Here is a 24,215-nt window from a genome sequence, read left to right on the forward strand (position 1 = left end):
TAGATGTGGACATACAATATAAGATTAAGGAAAGCAAAACAAGAAAGCCATAGACCAATTTCATTGGCCTACCGTCTAACAGCGGATTTTCCGCTCTCTATTCTTCCTCAGCGGAGTTGGTTAGGGATAGGTATGCCGTCCAGGCAATCCCAACGGCGGATACGAATGGCTATTTAGTTTACACGGTTAGAGAATTTGTGGAGACCTTCCTCATAATTGGACGTGTCTGGGTTACAGTAAACGAGGACAGATAGATACTGCTACTCACAATTTGAAACTGGATAGGCATCACGCGGAAATTGAGTATTTGCACCGCTGGCCACAGCATAAAGTTCGCCTTCAGCGTCGGTGTATACACATCTTGGAACTTGCGTACTATCGCTCGTCGATCCCCACCCTCTGCCACTGTCATGAATGTAAAGAAGCAAACGAGACCTGTATTTATGGTGTCGAAAATGGTTAGTATTGGCTTTTTTTTTTTTTTTTTTTTTTTTTTTTTTTTTTTTTTTTTTTTTTTTTTCCCTTCGGCTCTCTTCTATAATAATGAATGGGATAAAAAAGAGTATATCTTTTATACGGGATATCTTATCATTTTACATACCAATCGGTGCAAAAATCAGCTGATCCATCGCCACCCGCTTCAATGCCGGCACCGTCGCATGCGTTTTGGTAATCGGGAACGAGCGCGCCAGGAACCCAAACCACTGGAACTGGATGGGTGCCATGAAGAAGCCATAAGCCATGAAACGGGTCAGCCGCTCGAAGTCAAAGGCTGGTGCGAGGTGTCTGCTGCCGCTGTAAAGGTCGCCCATAGGGGACGGCCTTTCTTTGTCTAAGTTGTATATTTCGATAGAGATTGGATCATTATTGGGGTCGTTAGAGGAGGTGCGGGAGCGGCGGCGGGCCGCCATGCGTGTCCGCACGGCGGTTATGGTTTGGGCTACTGTGTCTGCGATGCCGCCGAGGACCTGTTTCGTTTTGGATGAAACGGGTTAGTTGGGGAGGGTAACTAATGCAGTAGGATATGGTATATATTTATATGTGTATATGCGGAACAGAAGAGAATGGACCAGAGGGGCGATGGCTCGGGATGATGCTTACGGCGTTGGTGACCATCGTAGTCAAGACTGGAGATGTGATCAAAGGTATGTCAGCCCATACATAGCTCTTCAATCCGCTCGCCGGTGAGTTTTATAAGGGGGGGATGGGAAAGATACAGTTACATAGTTACTTACCCGGCTTCTCCGCATAGTAGGAGTTGAATTTCGCCGCGAGCCTCATGGTTACGGCCATTTCAACCAGGAAGATGATAGTATGTAGAAGCGGCTGAGTTATTTTTGATGAGAGATCATTAGCTATAGCTCGAGCTACATAGCAACGTTGATTGCGAAGAGGAGAAAAAAAAATTGCGTTCTCTGCTAAGATTTTCTGGACAAATGGAATGCTGTCCTTTGGAGCAAGGTTCAAAGTATGTTGTCACTTACCAACCGGCCGTATATATACCGACTATTCAAGCCATCGAGCACTCTCCGTCTGGTTATGTCGAGCATGGCGGAAAGAGGAGAAGGACTTAAATAGCAGAGATGCGGACGGTTTTATTGTAGAAGGAGAAAAACGAGGGTCCACGGGCGAGATGGGTTCGATGGTTGGAGATCTTCGAGCTCATCCAAGAATGACGCCGGAGTGGGACCGCGAACGAGACCGGAATAAATATTTATGCTTTTGTATATGACGCAAGGTGTGGTGTAACTAGCGTAAGTGGTCCTGGGCGGGTGGGAATAATATACACAGAGGGAGCGATCTGAGTTCCCGGTAGCCGTGGGCGGGCGATGAGCACTGTTATTGTAGGATGAGAGGATGAGAGGACGAAGGAGGAGGAGGAGGAGGAGGAGATGAGGACTGATTGATGGTTGTGATGAGGATGATGTTGGCGGAGAAAAGGAAGCACAAGACAAATGAGACAATTGACAACACTGAGTAACGAACAACCAACAATGTATTCACGGTTTAAATATTCAATGCTCTTTCTTATGTTCTCTTAAGTATTTGCCTTCATTTTATTTTTTTTAATAATTAATTCCATAGTGCCTATCCTTCTATCTATTTCCGGAGGTGTGAAGTATCCCATAGTTCCCGCGCCGCGCCGCGCCTACTAGGTACTATATGTAACGTACAAAACCCCAGAAGAATACGACTAGTTAAGCGCCAGGCCGATCATATTTCCACAATGTAAAGGGCCTTATTATGTCTTGTATTTTCTATGCCTTGGCCAAAAAGTAGATCAGTTTATACCTGGTCGTTAGTGGTCGCATTCAACTTCGTATATATACACTTGGCTGTGCAGCATAGTTACGTGATATGTTCTTTCTATCTACATAAATTCGGGTGGTGAGCAAGAAAGTCACACAAAGTATTGCTACTTCGCCGGTCTATCAAACGATACAATATCTGGCAAGTCTCTTATATCCAGTACCTCGTTGGTGTTCAAATCCACCAGCCGGACGGCTTCAACATGCAGCACGCCTGCCGCTAGCGGGAGCAGCTTCAGCTCTGTCGAGTGGCATGTACCGGGGTAAAGAGGGCTAATGTATTATTGTTAGCCTACTTCGACTCATATAATATCGGGTGTATGCAGCCACATACACACAGAAAAAAAAAAAAAAAAGAAGGATATAAAACACTCACCCAACTCTAATGTCCGTACTTAAACATATCAACTCCGTATCATACGGAATTGCGTTCTTCTGCATCGCATATACAATATTCTCATCCGTCACGGCCTCCGCAATCTGCTCGTCGCGGCGCCCACACGACACAGACGACGCCGACGGCCGAGAAATATGTCTACTACTACGCACATCCGCCCGCTTCCTCCGCGGCACGGCTGCCATGGCAAATTTCTTCGCTTTCTCCGACCGGTTGACGATGAATACGTCCCAGTGGAACGGCTTCCCGACTTCGACGCTACTGGGTCCCGAGAAGGAGATGGTCACGCCAATGTCGGTGGTGGATATGTAGGTAGAGCGTTTATTCGTAGCTAGCGCTGCCGCGCTGGCTGCATAGGCTGCCGCTGGAGTGGTACCGCCGCCACCGCCGCCACTCTGGCTTGGGGTCATGGGAAGGCTGGTGGGGCGGTTGCTTCGTTGGAGGACTTGGCTGGGCCCACCGAAGGTTGGATTGAGAGGGAAGGAGAAGTCGACGTTGGTGCGCCATTTCATGGATATTCTGGGTCGGCATTCATCCGACACGCATATCGTTGCTCCCAGGGAGATATCTAAAACGTAAACGACCGCGGTGGTGGATGAGGTGGCCTCCATTCCAGGCACTGGGGTGAGTTTATATACCAGCGTCATGTCATCCCCTGGACGGCAGGTTACTGGAAGAGCATATCCGTTGTCAGTTGTTAGGCTTTCGACCTGGCCGTCGAGGAGGGTCAGTTCCGTTTTCTCTAGGATGACGTCGAAATTCGTAAAGGGTGTCACCTCAAAGTCGAGGCTGGCGATAGTCGTGGGTTTGCTGGAATAGGTATTTAGGCGGGAATACCGGATTCGCGCACTGGCAATGGGGATGATGCGGAACGGCCGTTGTTTTATTTGTCGCACACGGTACGATGATGCTTCCTCCTGCGCAGCTGGAACCACCCGTAGCAGCCTCGATGCGGGGAGGAACGGTTGTGGGTTGGACTGTCCTTGAGGGACATTTTCGACTAGGGATTGGAAAACATTGACAGACCCCGATATACCACTTGGTAGATACTCATCTTCGTCGTCTCCAGACGAGATGTTTAAGGGGCGTAGGGTTGCAGAGGCGCTGAACGTGACATATGGATGCTGGAGCCGGACTCGTGGACGATCTTCAATAAGCTCTTATTAGCACACCAGGATTCTTAAATTCCATACACTTCTCTCTTCTCCTGATCTCTGAAATGATCACAAAGCTGCACTGACTGAGGACAGTATCCAATTTCCATATGACATAGATATGGTTTACCACATCCCCTGCTTCTTCAACTTCGTTGACCACCACCAGCGGATCCTCGTCTTCGCTCACCGTGCCAGAAAATATAACGTCTCTAGCTTGTTGTTGCTGTTGAGGAGGACCTTCGATCTCGCCGTCCTCGCCATCAGCTCCATTCGCGGCGTAGGCCTCTAGCTGGACGGTCAAGCGAGGGAGTTGGGATTTCAAAGCATGCCCCGAGAAGTTCGTAAGGCGTAGGACAATATATACAGGGAGGATTTCATCTATTCAAGAATATCTGAGAATGAGTAAGACCCTTGCACAGTGCATTGCGTGAACAAGGTGCTGGTGGTTGCGGAGTAGAAGAACATACCGAAGAAGAGAAGAGAGCGTTGGCGGATTGTAGGTAGGAGGGACGGGGCATCTTCGGCATTCTCCTGGATTGAGGAGTTCAGGGCGTCTTCAAGATTGACTTGAGTGGCATAGGGAACTATTGTATTCAACACTGCACGGCGCAGGAATTCCTCAGGGGCCATTGTATGTATGTGACTATTAAATCTTGTATGGATGAGGTAAATAAATAATAACTGTCAAATGTTCAGATGGTCAACAGCGCCGACATAACCATGGCCCGGCAGTGATCACCACCTGCACAACAATATATCAGAGCATTATTAGAAAGGGGAGGATGTAGCTGAATAATTTTGTTAACTAACTAATAAACAAGAACCATTTAAAAAATAAATATCTAAATAGTCCAAACAACGAGTAGATCTGGTTTTCTAGAGACTATTCTTGCGTCTGTGGTCTCTGCAGCCAACCCTAAGCCTCCGCCTCTTCTTTTTTCACAGCTTCAACCCATTTCACAGATGGTCAAGCGCTGTCATACCGTTCATTTATCGCTTCATTGATCCAGGAGGGGAGTAGACTTAAGCGCGAGGCTATCCCTCATACATAAAACTGCTTACCTTATTTCAGCCATGAATGTCATGAACGGCATGCCAGTGCCTCCTGTGCTCTGGCAGGAAGCTAGAAATTCTGATGGCAGAGTCTACTACTACAATGTCCAGACGAAGGCCACACAGTGGACAAAGCCGTTGGAGCTTATGACTCCTGCAGAGGTGAGCAGAGCTGGATACCTCAGTTTTACCGCTTCCATCCAGTTTACTGACACATATTCAAACTTGACAGCGTGCTTTGTCAAACCAACCATGGAAAGAATACACCGCGGAGGGCGGGCGGAAGTACTGGTACAATACAGAGACCAAGCAGAGCTCATGGGAGATGCCTGAGGTTTACAAGACTGCTCTTGCCCAGCAACCTCCTCAACGACCCATTCCTGCGTAGGTCGTCATCTTGTCCCCCCTCTTTCCTTGCGCTTCCTCTAACTATCTCAACCCCAATTCTAGTGCTCCAACTTTCGTTGCAGGAGGCATCTCCACATTTCCCACCTACCCCCAACAACGGGAGCGTGAACGTGAACGCGAACGTGATGAGCACGACCGGAGTGCAGCAGACCGACGTGGTGATTACGGGCCTACTGATACGAACGGCGTTGTTGCAGGATCCGCCGTTGGCGCACAGCAAACTGAGCCGGAATACGCTAGCTTCGAGGAGGCCGAAGCTGCTTTCATGAAGCTGCTACGACGCAGCAATGTACAGCCAGAGTGGACGTGGGAACAGGCAATGCGTTCAATCATCAAGGACCCACAATATCGCGCGATAAGGGATCCAAGGGACCGCAAGGCCGCCTTTGAGAAATATGCCGTTGAGGTTCGCATGCAGGAAAAGGATCGCGCCAAAGAAAGACTGGCTAAACTCCGTGCAGATTTCGGTACGATGCTGAGAAGCCACCCGGAGATCAAGCACTACTCGCGATGGAAGACTATCCGCCCTATCATCGAGCGGGAGACGATTTTTAGGTCTACGAGTGATGAGAATGAAAGGCGACAGCTATTCGAGGAGTACATTATTGAGCTGAAGAAAGAGAATGCCGAACAAGAACTTGCTTCTCGAAAGGCGGCCAAGGAGGCCCTGGCGGATATTCTTAAAACTTTGGAGCTGGAGCCATATACCAGATGGGCCGAGGCGCAGGGGATTATCCAGTCAAACGAAAGGGTGATGAATGAGGATAAGTTCAAAGCCCTGACTAAATCGGATATTCTAACCGCATTTGAGAACCATATCAAATCCCTTGAGCGTACGTTCAATGATACCCGCCAGCAGCAGAAGGCTAATAAAGCCAGACGAGAGCGCAAGAACAGAGATCAATATATGGAGTTGTTGCAGGAACTGAGAAAGGGTGGAAAGATCAAGGCGGGCAGTAAGTGGATGAATATTCTGCCGATAATCGAGGATGACCCCCGGTATGTTGCCATGTTAGGCCAGGCTGGCTCCACTCCTCTAGATCTATTCTGGGACATTGTGGAAGAGGAGGAGAGAGCCCTGAGAGGCCCTAGAAACGATGTTTTGGATGTTCTAGATGTAAGTTATTCTTTAAGGAATCCCTTGCCTACTTTTTAATTTCTAACACCATGGTAGGATGTACGCTACGAAGTTACACCAAAAACCACCTTCGAAGAGTTCAACGAGATCATGGCTACCGACAGGCGCAGTGCAAGGATTGATCGCGACACTCTCCAGCTAATTTTCGACCGTATCAAAGAGAAAGTCCTCCGACGCACCGAAGACGAAAAGCACGCCGCAGACCGCCACCAACGTCGAGCCATCGATGCCCTCCGCTCGCGCATCAAACATCTCGAACCACCGGTCCGCGCCTCCGATACCTGGGACCAAGTGAAACCCCGCGTCGAGAAACTAGAGGAATACCGTGCACTGGACACGGACGATCTACGTCGCACTGCGTTTGATAAAGTTATCCGCCGCCTCAAAGAAAAAGAAGAGGACGCCGAGCGCGACCGTGATCGCGCCGGCAGCCGCCGTGACCATTACGACCGTTCTGACCGCGACCGTGATCGCGACCGTGATCGTGATCGCAACGGATACCGCAGCGAGCGACGCAGAGGGGCAACCCCTAGCCGCCTCAGCCGCACGCCCGAGCCGGACGCCTACGAAGCGGATCGGCGCAAAGCACAAGCCGACCGCGAGAGATCCTACCGGAAAGTCAGCGGGCTCTCCCCACCGCCGCCGGGACGCGAGCGTGACCGTGATCGTGATCGTGATCGCGACCGTGGCCGGGATAGAGATAGGGATCGTGACCGGGACCGCGAGCGGGATCGACCCAGCAGCCGCTCTATGCTTAGCCACTATGATCGGCGCGAGAAGGAGGATGAGCGGGAGCGCTTGTACCGCTCGCGCGCGGACCCGAGGAGCAGCCGCGATGAATTGGATTACGGTGGCGGCAACGGGGCGGCGGCCGATTCCACGGCGCGTAGTACCACGGGTACGGTTACTAGTGAGCGCAGGCGGCGCAGGGATAGTGAGACGGAGAGCGTTGGGAGTCGGAGTGCGAAGCGGTATAGGAGGGATGGGGGGTCGAGGAGGGATAAGGAGCGAGAGCGGGATAGGGATAGGGATCGGGAGCGGGGGAAGGAGCGGGAGAGGGAGCGGACACCGGAAGAGGTGAAGGAGGAGAGGGTAGTGCATTCGGGGAGTGAGGAGGGGGAGATTGAGGAGGAGTGATGGGTATGACGATGTGGGTGACGATTCGGGGAGTTATGAGGTGGTAGAGTTTACGTGAAGAGGGAAAGTTAGTTTATGGTAGATACGGTAGGGAATGTATTGATTACTATTTAATTCTCTTCTACTTCTCTTTGGGACCACACGGGAGCTGAGGCTGGCTAGGGTGAGCTTTGGCGGTTTGTTAGAAATCCCATGTTGTCTTCTCTATTTTTCTTTCCATATTAATGTTGGTAATTGAAGGGTTGAGCAAGATTTAAGTAATTCTAAGCGTCCCAGACAATCTTAGAATTCGCTGTGAATATAGAAAAAGTTTTTTACACCCTGCCAAGAATTTCCAACGGGGACTTGGACCAAAAGTTAGAAAACGTGAGACTTGCATTTTCCCTTTCTTACCCTTCATAGCTTCGCAACATGGACAGGTAAAACGAATGAATGATAAAGAAGGTTTGAGGTGAGATAGTTAACTCTTTTAAATTTCGCGTCCGCTAGGTAAAACGGACGCAAAGCAAACGAACGGACACAGGCTATTTACATATCTGACTATGTTTTAAATCTGCTTTACTATCCTCAAACCCCCCCTTCCCCAAAGTGCCAATTTTCTTGCCACCCCTCCTCCATCTCGCGAAACGGCGATTCCTTTTCGGTGGAATTGGCGTCTGGATGGTGCGAGTCGACCAGATAGGGAAGGGCGCAGGTCGACGACATCCGCATATCTCTTTTCGGTTTCTTTGACAGAAAGACGAGCACGTCTTGCATTTGAGCAGTCGCAAACGAAACTAGAAATTGTTGTTTTGAAACGGATGCGTGGGAAAGAGAGAAGGGTGGGGGGATAACGTCAGACAAAGACACGGCGAGAGTCGTTAAATAGCTTGAAACATGGGAATAAATGAAAAGACAAAAATAGGGTCAAGAATCAAGCAAACGCCCTTTATGCGCGACAGATAGAGGTAACAAGTGCGATTTAAATAGACACCCCTCACGTAAATGGTTATAAAGTAACAAAAAACACTATGGGGTGGGTATATATCCAGCAGTTTGTTAGGTAAACTTCGTCCGCTGTTTTTTATTGACTATTAGCCTTATTACCTCCTAGCATATAGCAAGTCCGGGTTATAAAGGAGAAAAGTTCATCAGCTCCCGCTCTCTCGTGTTTATAGATTCGTAAAAGCATCATTCTGCATCCCTAGTGCCGCAATATTGTATCGAAGCAAGGAGCAAACGCCCCCAACGTCCCCAACGACGATATGCCAAGGTACCAGGGTAAGATAGATTAGCCCAAGTAAATATTCACTCTGGCACTGAAGGGTTCCAAATGCATGTTCAACAGCAGGGGTATGGGAACGACGAGAACACGCCACTCGGGAAGGATTCGAACAACAACAACAACCGGCTAGAGAACCGAACGAAATACTGCTGTTCCCAGCATGCTCTATTGTCGTCTTTATCATCGTCCTCGTCAGCCGATGACTCCTCGTCAGGAAGACCCGTGACGTTGCGTCTCCCCTTTCGGCCACCAGCGCCTTTGCTAACGCCGGAAAATGCTAACACATCAACGCGGTTTTTACTAAAGCGTCGTTTACGTCGACGTCTGTGGTGACCATCCCGGTCATGATTTCGTGGGACGCCCTTTTCAACTCTCTTCTTCCAGGAAGAACTGTTTTTGTAATTGAGTGAGTAAAACATGAGGGAAATAGGGGGTGGTGATATTGGGGTGAATTGCAAACAAACTCAAAAAGCGGGACTTACATAATTTCCATTCAATTTCTGTTCCTGGTCAAGCTGGCTCTGGTGCTTGTTAATTCGTGGCCGGTAGCTGTTGGGATCACGACGGAAGGTCACGTCCAGGTTTTTCAAGAATTTGTTGCAACCCGTGAGGAGAGACTCTGGGGTATTGGCTTTGGCATCTACGGATGGTTGACCATCGAAGACGATAACGCGGTCAGCAAGGTAAGTCGCCATGATGAAATCGTGCTCGACGATAAAAGCCGTCTTCTTGGTATGCATGATAAAGCGCTTGATGACTCGCGCAGCAACGATACGTTGCTCGGAGTCCAAGTAGGCGCTCGGCTCGTCGATTACATAGATATCAGCTGGAATACCGAGTGCAAGAACAATAGCGACACGTTGCAATTCACCACCGGAAAGATTCTGGACTTCCTGGTCGATGAAGTCATCGAGCTTGAGTGGCTTGTAGACGTCAGTCTGGAACTGAGGCGACAAAAATGCCGCCTTAATACGCTTGAAAAACAGCTGTCGGACAGTACCCTGGAACTTGGGAGTGATTTTTTGTGGCTTCATGCTGATGTTCATGGGAGGCACAGATGTGCGGCCATCTGGCTTCTCCGCTCCAGCAAGCAGTTTACAGAATGTTGTCTTTCCAGTTCCGTTCTCTCCCATCATGACAATAATTTCGGAATCAGTGAATCTCCCGGGCTCGACGGAGAGGTGGAAGCCACCCAAGGTCTTTTCCATTTTTGGGTAACTGAACGCTCTTCCCTTGTCGGCTATGAAATCATCTCCAGCTTCTGCGATACGGAAGGTGAGGGATTCTTCGCGGAATCGCAAGTTCTCTGTGGGGATATGACCATCCAAGAAAATATTGATACCTTCACGAACCGAAGAAGGCAGAGTGACGACACCGTATACAGCAGGGCGACCATAGAGTACGCAAATGAAGTCGGAGAGGTAATCCAGGACAGACAAGTCGTGCTCAACTACAATGACATAATCATCAGGTCGAAGGAGTCCTCTGATAATACGTGCCGCGCTGAGACGCTGCTTGACATCAAGGTAGGATGATGGCTCGTCGAACATGTATCTAGTTGACGTTAGCTTCCTGTTGAAAATACGCCAATAAAAGAAGAGATGGGACATACACATCAGCCTGCTGAACGCAAACAAGCGCAATGGCAAAGCGCTGAAGTTCTCCTCCAGAGAGCAGCCCAATTTCTCTATCCTTAACTTGGTTGAGCTCTATAAAGTAACCTGTTAGTAGTGGTAACAGGTCACAAGGGTGAAAGAAAGGGGCTACAAACCAAGCTCTTTCATGATATGTTCCATATTGTCCATTTGGGAGCGTGCTTTGATAAGGGGCTCTACCTCCTTGACCGGGCCCTTGACCGCTCGGGGAATTTGGTCGACGTACTGCGGCTTCACAACGGCCTTCAAATCATCTTCGAGCACTTTGGTGAAGTAGTCTAGAGGCGGGTTAGAATTTGGTGTGCTTGAAGCCAAAAGGGGGAGGAAGGAAGCCTTTGGACGTATTTCTCACTTTGCAATTCAGAACCACGGAAATACTTCAAGATTTCCTCCCAGTCAGGCGGATTATCGTAACGGCCCAAATTTGGCTTCAATTTTCCACTGAGGATTTTGAGAGCAGTACTCTTGCCAATACCGTTGGTTCCCACCAGACCCAGGACCTGTCCAGGGCGAGGCATGGGCAGCCGGTGAAGTTTGAAGCTGTTCGCCGAATATCGGTGCGTAACCTGGGTCTCTAGGTTGGTGGGCAAGTTGATGATGTGGATGGCTCCAAAGGGGCATTTTTTCGGACAAATACCGCATCCTATACAGAGACGTTCCGAAATGAAAGCAATCTTCGATTCAGGGGTGACTTCGATACAAAGTTTGCCGGAGCGCACGACTGGGCAAGACTTCTTGCATTCTTGACGACATTTCTTGAAAGGATATTTATTAGCTTTGTCTCTGCGATCCGGGGAATGTACACATAAGCCTAGAAAAGGACAGGGGAGCATAGATCTACCTTGGGTTTGCACTATAGAGGTTACAGAAATAATTGATTAGCCCATTGTATCGTGATATGTAGCCCATTAGCTCACCAGGGCCAAAAAAAATAAAAATTTTTGAGGGGTATGTATGGAATGGCGGGGTATATCTGCACACCTTGTCCGCGTTGACAATGGCGATTCTGGAGAACAGTTAGTAACACCCAAACAGCAAAATAGTCAGTCAAATGCTCACCTGGTTAGTTTGTCCGACATGACGGCGGGAAGTGAATTCTTCAATGACTTGGGTTGAGGTCAAGGAATATATATTTAAACGTGGTGATTTCGTTGCCCGCTTGACGTCAGAAGAGAAGCCTCGCAAAAACTGTTCAAGATGGGCTAATTAAGCCTCACGAAGAAGAAAAACAAAATTGAGGATATATACGAGGAAATAAAAAGCAGTAGCAGTACACTGGAAAGCAAATAAGAAACTGAGAAAGGCCCTGAGGATCGGGCAGCGTGTGGTGTTGTTGGAAAGGAGAAGGGATTTTGGGAATCTTCAGATGTGCGAAGTTGGCGGAGGGCGCTGAAAAACTGAAAAATACGACAGGGACGGTACGGTACACCCCGCGATACGGGCCTGTTATCCGTGTGCAAGCTGTCTGGCATTAGTCAGATGGAAATGCAGTGGATTTCACTGGCTGCGCACCCGAAACATAGTGTATTTAGTCCGTATACTCCGTACAGTCCGTAGATACCTAGGTACCAGTTAGGTACAGCTCTTTCTCAGGTCGACAGCAACGAATTCCACAGAGCTTGGTTTCTTATGGCTCCGTTGATATCATTAACGACTGCGTTATGTCGGTACTTGAACAGCATCCCTCTTCCATTTCCTAAGGTTATATATACTCTGAGCAGCATGAGATCTATGAAATATAACCTTCTGTACTTCTGTATTCGTGCCGTAATTTATCAGCGGCTAACCCAGATGGGCGAAATATCACACGGCAATTCGCAATGTGCGGCAGTTGGCCAATCAGAACGCGTTCTACAGCCGCCGGTGTGATGAGTCGCTTAACTGCCCACGCTAAGTTCTATTCAGCTTAGACCCTTTACACACCCTGTCACACTAAACTCTCTTTGGACAAGGCGCTTGGCGGCGGCTCGCAATCTCCAACCATCCAACTTCCGACTCTTCGCTCGCTCTTCTTTCTCCCTTCCTCCAAAACTCTCCCTCCGCCAAACCCGTGCCTCTCATTCTCCCGCAGCACATCCCCTTCCCGCCCTCCCCCCACCACCACAAACACTCTTTTATGCCTTCATATTGTTGCTTGCTACGTGCTTCTGCCTCGGGGCCACCAAGCTATGGATCGTAAGTTTTTATCTGTCCCTTTACCCATCTGCAAAATACGTCTCCCGTGCCTCGCTTGTGTACCTCTCCATTGATCCTCGACCCACACCCTCCTACGCTTGGACACTCTTCGTTTTGATGATGAGTGTCTTCTGCCGCTTGCTACATTGATGGAATCGATGTGGTGATTGCCATAGCATCTGTTTATTGTCTCCATGTCTCGTTATTCTGCATCCACTGTTCTGTATCAACTTCTTCATCCTCTTTTCATCAAACTGTCAATAAAAACCATACATTCCATCAAATCTTCTTATACTACCTTATTATACCATCTATAGAGCTTCTGCAAGTCATATCTCGAGTCGCATACGTGCCCTGTAGCTCCTCCTATGCTTCGAACTGAGTTTTCGCCCATTATTGCTCTTCAATGCTGACCTGTTCTTTGATAGCTAGTAGCATGGTGCTCCCATCCGCCTCGATGACGTCTACCCTGGCAAACGGTCACCAGTCCCCCGTCGCAAATGATGTCCAGGTTATAGATGAGAATCCATCGATACCAACCTTCGATAATCTGTCCGACTTGTCTGAAACAAGTCCCGACGAGCAAGATGCTTCCGACGAAGATGTAGATCATGACCAGAGCGGGGATGCGGAGTCGGATGCCGCAGAGGAGTTTAATCCGGAGATGAGTTCGGACTCCTCAGACAATGAGGATGATCTCGATGGTCAAGCTTCTCCAGCTGCTCAACACCATATTGCTGAGGATGAAAGCGATTCCGCCACTGAAGACGTTTCCGACGCGCAAGCCGCCTCGTTCTCTGGCAACTCATCGACCCATAACCAAAAGAAGGGCACAAAACGAAAATCTCCCATAATCGACGATGACTTTATAAGAAACAATCCAAGCCTCTACGGCTTACGTCGAAGTGGCCGCTCAAGATCCATTCGTCAAAATGTCCAGACTACCTCCGATTCCGACTCTGAAGCCGTCGCACCTCCTTCAAAGCGGAGACGCCGTACACCAAATCGCCCATCCAAACAACTCTCTCGCTCTCAGTCCATTGATTCCGTGTCTGATTCTGATAGTGATGAATATCAGGGTTCGCGTAGTAGAACCTCAAAAGCAAAACGTCGACGGATGGCGCAATCCTCCGATAACCTAATACCTGCACATGCCGAAATTCGCTTTTCAACTAGACGTGCGAATAGAGTATCAAATTATAACGAAGATGATGACGATGATGACTTTGAAGATGAATCGGAAATGATGACACCGGGAGACTGGGTGACTGCGGTCGATGATACAACCCCAGCCATTGATGTAGTACTAAATCACAGGTTTAAGGAAGGCATTGATCTTTCCCGAGATGATCTTAGTCGAGATGACTTTGAGTTCTACATCAAATGGCAAGGGAAATCCCACTACCATGCAACATGGGAGACCGTGGCATCCCTTGCGAGCTGTAGGAGCGTGCGCCGATTAGACAATTACATTCGCAAGATCCTGACCCTAGAGATACAGTACGCAAGAGACCCCGAAATCATTCCTGAGGAGAAAGAAAAATGGAACCTTGACCGGGAACGTGATGTGGATGCTATAGAAGATTATAAAAAAGCAGAGCGTGTCATCGGCTCTCGTGAGATAGACGGTGAAACTGAATACTACGTCAAATGGAAACGACTCTTCTATGACTACTGTACTTGGGAACCCGCGTCCCTAGTCAGCGAGATCGCTCAGCGGGAGATCGACCGCTATCTCGACCGCACCTCTCACCCACCCATTTCTAGCAAATCGGAATCAAACCCCTTAACCCGAGCCCACTTTGAGCCTATTCACGGGACCCCGAGCTTTGTTCAGAACGGTGAGCTCAAGGAATTCCAAGTAAAAGGGGTTAACTTCATGGCATATAACTGGGTTCGTGGCCGGAATGTGGTTCTTGCGGATGAGATGGGTTTAGGAAAGACCGTTCAAACTGTGGCCTTTATCAATTGGCTGCGGCATGTCAGGAATCAACAAGGCCCCTTCATTGTTGTTGTGCCGCTCTCCACAATGCCCTCTTGGGCAGAAACTTTCGACAATTGGACTCCTGACTTGAATTATGTGGTTTACAACGGCAACGAAGCTGCCCGAAATATTATAAAGGAATATGAATTATTGATTGATGGAAATGTTAGACGACCTAAGTTCCATGTCCTCCTGACTACTTACGAATACGTTCTCGTGGACGCGACCTTTCTTAGCCAAATCAAATGGCAATTCATGGCCGTTGACGAAGCTCATCGGTTGAAAAATCGCGAATCGCAACTTTATGCTAAGCTCTTTGAATTCAAGTCGCCTAGTCGACTGCTGATTACTGGAACCCCGGTGCAGAATAACCTAGGCGAGCTCTCTGCTCTGATGGATTTCCTCAATCCTGGGCTGATCCAGATTGATGAGGATATGGATCTAGGTTGTGAAGCAGCCAGTGTTAAATTGGCGGAGCTAACTAAATCTATCCAGCCTTACATGCTTCGTCGGACTAAATCGAAGGTCGAGTCAGATTTACCTCCCAAGTCGGAGAAGATCATTCGAGTCGAATTGTCCGACATACAACTGGAGTACTACAAAAACATACTGACGAAAAACTATGCTGCCCTCAACCAAGGAAGTAAAGGACAGAAACAATCCCTTCTTAATATCATGATGGAGCTCAAAAAAGCTAGCAACCACCCCTTCATGTTTCCCAACGCAGAATCTCGCATTCTAGAGGGCAAAACTGGCCGTGAAGAAATGATGCGTGCCCTCATCACGAGCAGCGGAAAGATGATGTTACTGGATCAACTCTTGGCCAAACTGAAAAAGGACGGTCACCGTGTCTTGATTTTCAGCCAAATGGTCCGCATGCTTGACATCTTGGCTGACTATATGGATGTTCGTGGCTACGCCTATCAACGGCTAGATGGAACAATCGCCGCCGGTCCTCGACGCCTTTCTATCGAGCATTTTAATGCCCCAGAGAGCAATGATTTTGCGTTTCTTCTCTCCACTCGTGCAGGAGGCTTGGGGATTAACCTCATGACTGCTGATACCGTCGTCCTCTTCGATTCTGACTGGAACCCTCAGGCTGACCTTCAAGCAATGGCACGTGCACATCGAATTGGCCAGACTCGCCCTGTGAGCGTTTATCGCCTCGTTTCTAAGGATACTGTTGAAGAAGAGGTTCTCGAAAGAGCAAGAAATAAATTGCTCCTCGAATTTATTACTATCCAGCGAGGAGTTACTGACAAGGAAGCAACTGAACTTAAAGACAAGATGACACGTGCTGGCCACCAAATCAGTGAACCGACCTCTTCTGACGATATATCCCGCATTCTCAAGCGACGCGGCCAGCGCATGTTCGAGCAATCTGGCAACCAGAAGAAGTTAGAGGAATTAGATATTGATTCTGTCCTGGCGAATGCTGAAGAGCATAGAACTGAACAACCCGAAGGCATGGAGGTAGACGGTGGAGAGGAGTTTCTAAAGGCCTTTGAGTTTGTCGACGTTAAAGTGGATGAACTCACATGGGACGACATCATTCCGAGGGAGGAACTCGAACAAATCAAAGCAGAAGAAGAACGTAGAGCGCACGAGCAATTCCTGGCGCAAGAGATTGAGCGAAGTCAGCCGCGCAAACGGAAAGAGCCATTCGATGGGCGACAGGAGCGTCAAGCGAAACGACGAGCCCGGCAACAAGTCAATATCGACGCTGATGACGTATCAGATGCACCACCGCCGCCTGATCCGAGCAGGCCTCTTAGTGAGAAGGAATATAGACATCTCATCCGCGCGTACCTTCGATATGGCGACATAAATGATCGGCAAGACGATTTAATCAGAGAAGCAAGGCTCAGTGACCGAGATATCGATGTTGTGAAAGCTGCATTGGCCGAGGTAATCGAGAAGGCCCATGCTCTATTAAAGGAGGAAAATAACCGCCTCGATGCCCTCGAGCGTGAAGGCAAAAGCTTCACTAAGAAGGAACGGAAAGCAATACTCTTTGACCATCAAGGTGTTAAGCGGCTTAATGCAGAGACAATCGTTGAGAGACCAAATGAGATGCGAATTCTGAGGAATGCTACGGCCGATGTAGCTGACCCTCAAAACTTTCGCGTTCCTGAAGCTACGAAAGGTGCTGACTATACCTGCGCTTGGGGCGCACGTGAAGATGGCATGCTCTGCGTTGGAATAGCTCGCCATGGCTATGGCGCCTGGACACAGATCCGCGACGACCCTGATCTTGCTCTTGCCGACAAGCTCTTCCTTGAGGAACATCGGGTTGACCGGAAAGCGGAGCGTATGAATGGCGGCGGAAAGGGCACGACAAAGTCCCCTGGAGCTGTCCATCTGGTCCGTCGCGCAGACTATCTTTTGTCGGTTCTGAAGGACAAGATAAGCAATGGTGCTAGTGTCATTGCGAAGAGGGCTGTGGATAACCATCATCGCAATAACAAGAAAAATGCTATACATTCTAGAGGCAATGCAAGCGGTAGTGTCTCAGCCTCCCCTTCACCTTCCCTCTCTCGCAAAGCCCGAGACTCAGACAAATCCCGATCTCGTGTCCACAAGTCTCGAGATAGCGCCGATCTTTCGAACACCCCCACAGGTGACAACAGGCCTGGCCACGGCTCTAGCAAGCATCGACGTTTGAAGGACCACCGGCGAGACGAGAACGATCGCGATCGTTCCGGCAAAGCCCGCATGAAGGCTCGTGGGGAAGAGAAGGATCGTTATCGCCATAGCAATGACAGCGGTGGAACCGGTGTCGACAACAACAGTAACGACGCAATACTCAAAGTTATCTTCAAGCCCGTCCAAGAACATCTTAGGAAGGTATCTCAAGTCACCAAGGAGAACATCCCAAGCAAGCAAGATCGAGCGGGAGAGTTGCGCCGGTTACTTCTCCTGATTGGCCGGTTTATTCGAAGCACTTTGGACGGGAACGAAGCACGAGCTTCGCTAGAGGACCGGTTGTGGTAAGTGCTTCCCTTACATACAGAGCTTCGCCATCCGTGTTTTCTAAAATGAAAATAATTCTTTTGATTTCATTTACTAACTCCGCTCTTATCAGGGGATACGCTGCGACATATTGGCCCAACAAAGCCACGCCAGCAGCTGCGCTGCATAACATGTTCGATCGCCTTATGGAGGTTGAGAAGGCCGAATCGACCCAACAACGATAATACACAAGGACCCTTTTCATATCTTTGTGCTGGCTACCGTTGTCTTACGAGACCCTTTCAGATTTGGCCTTTAATTTTTTTTTATATTTTTTTTATCTCAGTTCATGTTTTTTACCTCTTGTTAACGCGCCATCTCGCCGAGCGTCGGGAGGCGTAGGCTTCCTTTCTTTCCTCCCTCCGCATTTTGGGTGCATTTGCCCAGCATATATTTGAGCTTTTTGAGCTTGGAGTTTTTATGGAGGGGGTGTTATATTTACTTAAAACTACATGACATTGCCCATCTGCATTACTTTCTCACCTGTCGCTTTTAACATTCTAGACTTCCCCAGCATGATGGGTGGCGGATCGTTATCTTATCTTTATATTCACTATCTATCATCATGTTTTCTCTGTTCTTTCTTTCTCTCTTCATGTCGATGTTTAGCTCTCTCTTATTTGCTGCATAGCGACGGTGTTTTTATTCTACGCTATTCGCCAACCTTCAGAGCGGTGGGACTTTTGTGTATCAGATCTCTTTTTTTAAGTGGGTGTATGAGTGAGTGAGACGACGAGTTCAATCTTTGTTGATTTAACGCAGTTTCCTAAAAAACCCTCTACTTTTTACAGGGCAGATTATCTTGCTAGATATTCTTTCTATTATAACATGGTGCTCTTCACCTGTTTTCTGTGCTCATATGTGTCTTCTTTTCCGATATATAATCTTTTCTTTTTCTCTCCAAATACATTATCATGTCATTCCTGGCTGGCTGGCTGGCTGGCTCGTGCGTTGGAGGTTGCGGAGTTTGTTCTCTTTTCTCCTTGAGGCTGGAACGGATTAACAAAAGAAATGTCCCACGGGGGGAGTTCTACCAAGTCATTCTTGAATTTTGGTCTTGCGTATATCTTATTTCTTGACAAAAGTGAAAAATAATAATACGTCTACAGGAGGATGCTATTTCTTGTATTCAATATTCTTTGTGAAACAATCTTCTCCCCATCTTATATTCGACGTATCCGAATACTGGTAGGGTGGGATCTAAGTAACTATGAATAATGTTTCTTGGTATGGTTGAGTTTTCAGGCTATCAGGATAAGCTGCATACATATATATCAAGACAGCCTACGGTAACCTGCCTCTATTGAGCTCATTCTTCCGTCATAACCTCTTAACTGCACCGTTTTGGCATCCCTCTATCACTCGAAAATAAACTATCCTGAGGGCCATGGAGGTCAATAGACGACACGATCACTGTTGAAAGATTAATTACCCAACGGCTCCCAACCAAATCGACAGCGCCTCGACTAAAATGCTATCCTCCATTTGGCAATCTCGGTCAATCAGTTTCCAACAAACAGTACAGGGAAACGTATTCAAGGCAATCAATCATTGGTCGATACCGGCGTTAGTCTGCCAAGGACAACAGAAAGAGGATTGTCGTTGTTGAAACCCGCGGGTTTTGTCAGGGATATCAGACATCTATTTGGTTTCAACTTTCTGGTCAAGGAGCAAGAACTGCAAATTATGCCCAACTATTTTTGTAAGAGGGTCGTGGCATTTTTTTGCAGTATGGTAAATTATCCCCTGTTCGTTTCCCAGCACAGTAACTAAAGGGATCTTCCGCCTGTTGATTAATATCAATTTTTTGGTTGCCTAGTGTTCGTGCTATTCGGGGTGAGCTCTCTAGGCGAAGTCAATGGCCGTTCCGGTTATTTCAGTCGACGCGTTGTCAAGTGGGTAGGGATAGAGGAAATATACATGACGTATTCTGAGATATGGCAATTGATTGTTAAGTTATCAAAGTTTACAAGAAAGAAACAAGCCCAACCTGGGGATATTTGACGCTGTAAATCGGTGCTAGATGCTAAAATAATACAGTAATAATAATGAAAGGAAAAGCCGCCGCCCTTCCCATGAAATATCAAAATCAAAATAGTCTGTTCGCCCAAAGTCTCTTAACATGAATGCTCGTTAACGAAATATTCCACTATCATGAAAAGCAAGGAGTGGGAAACCGAAAAAAAAAGGAATTAGGCATGTGAATTCGCTACTAAATGATCAAAACGTCGACTGGTCCCCTCCCTCTCCAGGGGATGTCATGTATCGAGCCTAGGTGACTCAGGACGCTCATTCGATCTTGATACCTCGGGCCGTTTGCTCGCAATAACTGACAACGACGCTTCGTTTAAGGGCATGGCTCCATTCGTCCCTGGAGCAATAGCTATGTCCTCTGCTGATATAGCAGATTTGAACACTCGAAGTTCAGCATGTATAACGTCCTCGAAAATTAACTCCTTGTCTCTCCATGACTCTTTTCGCATTGGCTCGATTATTTCCCAGTCCTGCTTCAGCTGGGCGGCTTCTTGATCAGCCCAGTGGAGCTGGCGACGTAGAAGATAGCATAGTTGCTCTGGGGGGAGGGAAAGTTCATGTTCGTCAAAACCCAATTCCGGGCTCAGATACGGTATTGTTGCCTGGTCGGAATCCTTCGTTACATCGCTTTTATCTCCATCGTTGCTACCTTCCTTAGCGGGCTGTGAGAGCTTTAATTTGATTCTGGGTGTTCTAGTTGTGCCCGTAGCAGTTCCGCTGGCTCCTTTTGCAGTCGCATCTGTAGGGCGAAGTGCATCCGTTTCATGAACCGTTCGCATGTGTTTTGTAAGTGCATCCGAGCGTGTGAAGCTACGATCGCATTCTGTCATTGGGAGAGATGTCAGCCATGTTTAAACTTGAAAAACCGCGACAAATGTATATATTCTCTAAGGTCACAGGAGATGGGCTCACCTGGTAAAGTACAATAGAAGGGCTTCTCCTTCGTATGGCTCCTTACGTGCGCTCGCAATGCGTATCCGCTGGCATGAGTCTGGCCTTTCCGGCCGCAATCGCTCCATTCGCATAGGTATTTCTTTTGTCGAGACCCGATGTGATCTTCGTGTATGTGTTTGACAAGCGCATCCATGTTTCCTAGATCATTCGCATCGCATCCTTCCCATTGGCAAACGGTAACTTGATCCCGCCCTTGTCCGCTATAGTCGTCCTCAATGCCGCCACCGATGAGCGCAAGCGTTAGGGGAGAGTTTGGTAGCTCCCCCGAGCTATCGGAAGAGATCGAGGCAGAAGGGGATGCCGGAGGTATATCTTCGTGAACCGATGAGATAGGAGTATGACGATCCCAGGATGAGATCCCAGTCCGACGGCGCTTTGAAGGTGGCATCTGGGGGGTTGAAACGGTGGGAGAGTGAGGGTGGTCCTCAAACTTCATGTCCTCCGCGAACTCCTCAGAAGCAAGAGAAGAGAGAGGGGAGCCGGGGGAGTCAGCCATTGTGAGAGCGGGGGCTGTGATGTGTTAATCAACCTGTCAAAGGAAGTGAATAGAAATTATCTGGATGGAAGCACCACTGCAATCTGTTTTCTCAACCGGTGTTGAACAATGAACATTCGAGCTGGATGCGGCTCCCTGAACTTTGGGAATCACGTGGCTGCACGCTGAAAGATAAAATCGCGAACATCAACAAAATGTTCAACCTCAACTTTCCTTGCTTCAATAAGGATTCTTCACTTGGTGAAACTGCATCTTTCCATACATGTTATGTTACATTCTATTATGCTACTTAAGCAAGGAATACTCGCCATTGTCATGAGCAATAGCTGCTGTTTGAGTTTACCTGATTACCTGACACTTCCGACTTTGGGTTCGATGGCTCAAAAAAAAAAAAAAAAAAAGAAAAAAAAGAAAAAAAAGAAAAAAAATCGTGGATTCTAGGAACATTACTGCATTCCATGAACTTTCATTCAGGTAAGAAATTCCGTTTATTCGTTCTACATGTCATGATTATCAAAGGATGAATAAGAGAATTCTGCAATACCGACAATTTCCATCTTGTTATGTGAAATTGGCTGTTGACACAAATTCCTACACTTGATCTGACCCCCCCAAAATAATCGTATTGTGCCGTATATCATTTCCAACTGAAGAGAGCCAAAGACTGATTAACTTCTCTAGAACAATGCCTTCAACTGAAACTCATTTTCATAGTAGACCACGTTCTCTAGCAACACGTTCTGTATGATCCTACTCCCATACTCACAATGAAGCTTCCTAAGACCGGGAACTCGCTTCTGCTCCCTCTTAAAACGACGGATATCTTGCCCCAATGATATTGCTTGCTTTGATCGTCTCATCGATCCCCTTCATTTCTTCAGCAGAAAATAGGGGTAGGGTTGCAAGCCCTGACACCCGTTCTTTCGATTTGGCTCATAGTATCGGAGTAATCGTGGGCTTTGCTGATGGCCCTATCCAAATCAATACGACCTGAGCAGGGGTTGTTTTCTTTCTCCGGGCAAACGATATAACCCTATCAACAAATTCATGGTTTGCGCTTGAAGCATCGTCCTGGAATCTCGTTAGGTATTTGCGGATATCTCCTGCGGGAATATCGGAGGGTTTGGCTATCCTGCCCTTTGGCCCCTTACGGACTCTGAAGGGCGAGTGTAGCATCAGCTACGTACTCCTATAACCGGGTGGATGGTCGATACACTTGCGAAAACGATGTAAATATGTATTGTTTGATGAAAGAGGAGCTGAACTTCGGGGTATGTATTGATTATCGTGTCAAAAATGCTAACATCATTGACTATGCCAGAGGTATATATAAGTGCCTGTGGGGCTCAGCACTTCACCGAAAAGAGCGCAAATGCCGGATTGGACAGGGCTATGCCGGGCGATGGTATGGGAGACGGCTATTTCCTGTGGGGCCAGACCCTATTATTAAAAGTAGGGAATAACCAAGTTTACGAAAACCGCTGCTTGAATAGTCATATAGCCTTGTTTATGTTAGCATTCTGTCTAGTGGTTGTGTACATACCCCAGGATAAGTTGAATGGTGATATGGTTATGCCTGCCAGCCTAACAGCCATCGGTTCAGATGCGTTCCCTAACCCGCAGGGCTCAAACACTTGCGTTGCGTTGACCGTGGCTTCAACATCGGAACATTGGCCATGGTAAGCTTTACTGTTGAGCGTTACACCTATGATTACGCGAAAAATATGCTATCCGCCTTCTTTCAGCCGTTATGTTGGAGCTTCTTCACGGGATATCAGTCTAGCTAGAACAATGATGTGATCTATCATCAGCCTCGAGATGTAGGGCTACCAGAATAGAAAGATGGCCTCGGGCTTCAGAACTAATTGGCAGCTATATGTAGGCTCCTTAGTAAATTTAATGGACGTTTTTACAGTGCTTAAGTAACAATGTAAGATATACTCAAAAGAGTGTTTCTCCGAATGCTATAGCAGAGCCACCTCTCAATGTCTCTCATATTTAAATTAGAGTGATTGGCTGTTGTCCGAGATATCACCATTTCTGAAATTGACAATAGTTACATCATTAACAGGTGTAGATAGATCTAAACGAACCACGAGCTCCCAAATCTATGCCTTCACCATATGCATGGACATCTTCGATCTAACAGAAATTTGGAGAATACTTCAATGTTATTCCCAATCCATCATGACGAACCAGAAACCGCCCGACGTGGAATACACTTGTTCATCCATGCGACTTCAAATTCTCTATATGCCCCCCAGTACCCCTCGGGAAATATCCTCGTGCGAATAGTCTCATACCCGCGCCTGTGCCAATACGACCCATTGACTATCGCCGCTGTCTTTACCCAGAACGTCAACGGCTTCTGTTGATCCACCGGAGTGATCGCGCCGTTAGCATCCTCCTTCTCGGCCCGTTCTAACCGCTCCAGGAGATCTTGTTCCAGCAGCGCGGCACATCGGACAGCGAGACCAAGCTTGCTCAATTGGGGATCTTGACGGACGACCACAACCCCGAGTTCCCAGTCTGTGACGGACCTGAAATCCATATCAGGGTCCTCATTTTTTGCATTTAGGGCGGCAAGTGTCAAGTTTGTTTCGGAGCCTGGAGGTTCGCGTGGCTCGCTTGTCCCGTTCACCCCATTCTGAGTGGAAATATCTCGAGCATCTTCTTTCTTCAACGCTGGGTCCGAGGCAGGGTCCCATTCGAAATATGCCTTTAATATGCTACAGGCAACTATCCTCGGGGCCTGATTTTTTTGTGTTTGCGTGATGATGCAACATCTTCCCACGGCGTCTAAGCTTGCGACTAACTCTTCTAAACTTTCAAATCTCCCCTGTTCATGCGTCGCAAACGATTCCCTATGGCGAACGTCGAACGCCTCGTTCACCATGGATAGGAGAGCTTCGAGATGCGGGTATGCGGCGAATTGCTTCGCGTCAAGGAGCATGGCTTCAAATTCGGAAGGGAGGTCCATGGTAGAAACCAAAAGGTAGTTATAATGGGTCCTCCTTTGTTGGATCTTTGAGGTATATACCA

General features: G+C 47.9%; 7 protein-coding genes across 9 annotated transcripts; 2 read left to right on the forward strand and 5 right to left on the reverse strand.

Annotated features, from left to right (window-relative positions):
* Positions 1-97: 97 nt before the first annotated feature.
* BDCG_05482 (uncharacterized protein) lies at positions 98-1,293 on the reverse strand (the record flags this gene model as incomplete). The annotated part of the gene is made up of 5 exons (XM_045421166.1): positions 98-169; positions 269-435; positions 602-968; positions 1,102-1,127; positions 1,236-1,293. 5 exons carry the CDS (start codon positions 1,291-1,293, stop codon positions 98-100), a joined length of 690 nt encoding a protein of 229 aa, XP_045277111.1.
* A 730-nt stretch (positions 1,294-2,023) lies between these two features.
* On the reverse strand, positions 2,024-4,687 carry BDCG_05483 (uncharacterized protein). The gene is made up of 4 exons (XM_045421167.1): positions 4,331-4,687; positions 3,948-4,241; positions 2,686-3,853; positions 2,024-2,582 (listed from the first exon to the last, which is right to left on the reverse strand). Exons 1-4 carry the CDS (start codon positions 4,491-4,493, stop codon positions 2,417-2,419), a joined length of 1,791 nt encoding a protein of 596 aa, XP_045277112.1. The 5' UTR covers positions 4,494-4,687; the 3' UTR covers positions 2,024-2,416.
* An 80-nt stretch (positions 4,688-4,767) lies between these two features.
* Positions 4,768-8,055, forward strand: BDCG_05484 (formin binding protein). The gene is made up of 4 exons (XM_045421168.1): positions 4,768-5,078; positions 5,149-5,300; positions 5,367-6,441; positions 6,499-8,055. The coding sequence occupies exons 1-4, from the start codon at positions 4,938-4,940 to the stop codon at positions 7,597-7,599; spliced, it is 2,469 nt and encodes an 822-aa protein (XP_045277113.1). The 5' UTR covers positions 4,768-4,937; the 3' UTR covers positions 7,600-8,055.
* Positions 6,298-12,339, reverse strand: BDCG_05485 (translation initiation factor RLI1). Its single transcript, XM_045421169.1, has 9 exons — positions 12,088-12,339; positions 11,578-11,983; positions 11,500-11,524; positions 11,360-11,371; positions 10,871-11,273; positions 10,635-10,796; positions 10,476-10,572; positions 9,346-10,417; positions 6,298-9,253 (listed from the first exon to the last, which is right to left on the reverse strand). Exons 2-9 carry the CDS (start codon positions 11,595-11,597, stop codon positions 9,230-9,232), a joined length of 1,815 nt encoding a protein of 604 aa, XP_045277114.1. The 5' UTR covers positions 11,598-11,983; positions 12,088-12,339; the 3' UTR covers positions 6,298-9,229.
* Positions 12,110-23,122, forward strand: BDCG_05486 (chromodomain-helicase-DNA-binding protein 1). Of its 3 annotated transcripts, XM_045421170.1 has the most exons (5): positions 12,110-12,693; positions 13,122-17,667; positions 17,763-19,423; positions 19,509-21,647; positions 21,855-23,122. In XM_045421170.1, exons 1-3 carry the CDS (start codon positions 12,687-12,689, stop codon positions 17,872-17,874), a joined length of 4,665 nt encoding a protein of 1,554 aa, XP_045281276.1. In that variant the 5' UTR covers positions 12,110-12,686; the 3' UTR covers positions 17,875-19,423; positions 19,509-21,647; positions 21,855-23,122. The 3 variants fall into 3 exon arrangements, with proteins under 3 accessions (XP_045281276.1, XP_045281278.1, XP_045281277.1); XM_045421172.1 differs by lacking the exon at positions 21,855-23,122 and having other exon boundaries at positions 12,110-12,856; positions 19,509-19,798; XM_045421171.1 differs by lacking the exon at positions 21,855-23,122 and having other exon boundaries at positions 12,110-13,049; positions 17,763-19,798.
* BDCG_05487 (C2H2 finger domain-containing protein) lies at positions 18,269-21,430 on the reverse strand. Its single transcript, XM_045421173.1, has 2 exons — positions 20,636-21,430; positions 18,269-20,546 (listed from the first exon to the last, which is right to left on the reverse strand). The coding sequence occupies exons 1-2, from the start codon at positions 21,171-21,173 to the stop codon at positions 19,948-19,950; spliced, it is 1,137 nt and encodes a 378-aa protein (XP_045277115.1). The 5' UTR covers positions 21,174-21,430; the 3' UTR covers positions 18,269-19,947.
* Positions 22,107-24,153, reverse strand: BDCG_05489 (uncharacterized protein; the record flags this gene model as incomplete). The annotated part of the gene is made up of 3 exons (XM_045421174.1): positions 22,107-22,276; positions 22,717-22,878; positions 23,370-24,153. 3 exons carry the CDS (start codon positions 24,151-24,153, stop codon positions 22,107-22,109), a joined length of 1,116 nt encoding a protein of 371 aa, XP_045281279.1.
* Between the last annotated feature and the right edge of the window lie 62 nt (positions 24,154-24,215).

Source organism: Blastomyces dermatitidis (genome assembly GCF_000003525.1).
Source record: "Blastomyces dermatitidis ER-3 genomic scaffold supercont1.5, whole genome shotgun sequence".
Lineage (NCBI taxonomy): Eukaryota > Fungi > Ascomycota > Eurotiomycetes > Onygenales > Ajellomycetaceae > Blastomyces > Blastomyces dermatitidis.

Coding starts and splice junctions, on each gene's coding strand:
- BDCG_05485 (XM_045421169.1), bottom strand. CDS start 11,597: ATGTCGGACAAACTAACCAG. Junction 11,525..11,577: donor ATGTCGGACAAACTAACCAG/GTGAGCATTTGA, acceptor ACTGTTCTCCAG/AATCGCCATTGTCAACGCGG. Junction 10,418..10,475: donor TGCGTTCAGCAGGCTGATGT/GTATGTCCCATC, acceptor AACGTCAACTAG/ATACATGTTCGACGAGCCAT.
- BDCG_05487 (XM_045421173.1), bottom strand. CDS start 21,173: ATGGCTGACTCCCCCGGCTCCCCTCTCTCTTCTCTTGCTTCTGAGGAG. Junction 20,547..20,635: donor CTTCTATTGTACTTTACCAG/GTGAGCCCATCT, acceptor TCCCAATGACAG/AATGCGATCGTAGCTTCACA.
- BDCG_05484 (XM_045421168.1), top strand. CDS start 4,938: ATGAATGTCATGAACGGCATGCCAGTGCCTCCTGTGCTCTGGCAGGAA. Junction 5,079..5,148: donor AGCTTATGACTCCTGCAGAG/GTGAGCAGAGCT, acceptor CAAACTTGACAG/CGTGCTTTGTCAAACCAACC. Junction 6,442..6,498: donor ATGTTTTGGATGTTCTAGAT/GTAAGTTATTCT, acceptor ACACCATGGTAG/GATGTACGCTACGAAGTTAC.
- BDCG_05483 (XM_045421167.1), bottom strand. CDS start 4,493: ATGGCCCCTGAGGAATTCCTGCGCCGTGCAGTGTTGAATACAATAGTT. Junction 3,854..3,947: donor GAAATTGGATACTGTCCTCA/GTCAGTGCAGCT, acceptor AGCTTATTGAAG/ATCGTCCACGAGTCCGGCTC. Junction 2,583..2,685: donor AGTACGGACATTAGAGTTGG/GTGAGTGTTTTA, acceptor ATAATACATTAG/CCCTCTTTACCCCGGTACAT.
- BDCG_05486 (XM_045421170.1), top strand. Junction 17,668..17,762: donor TCGCTAGAGGACCGGTTGTG/GTAAGTGCTTCC, acceptor CGCTCTTATCAG/GGGATACGCTGCGACATATT.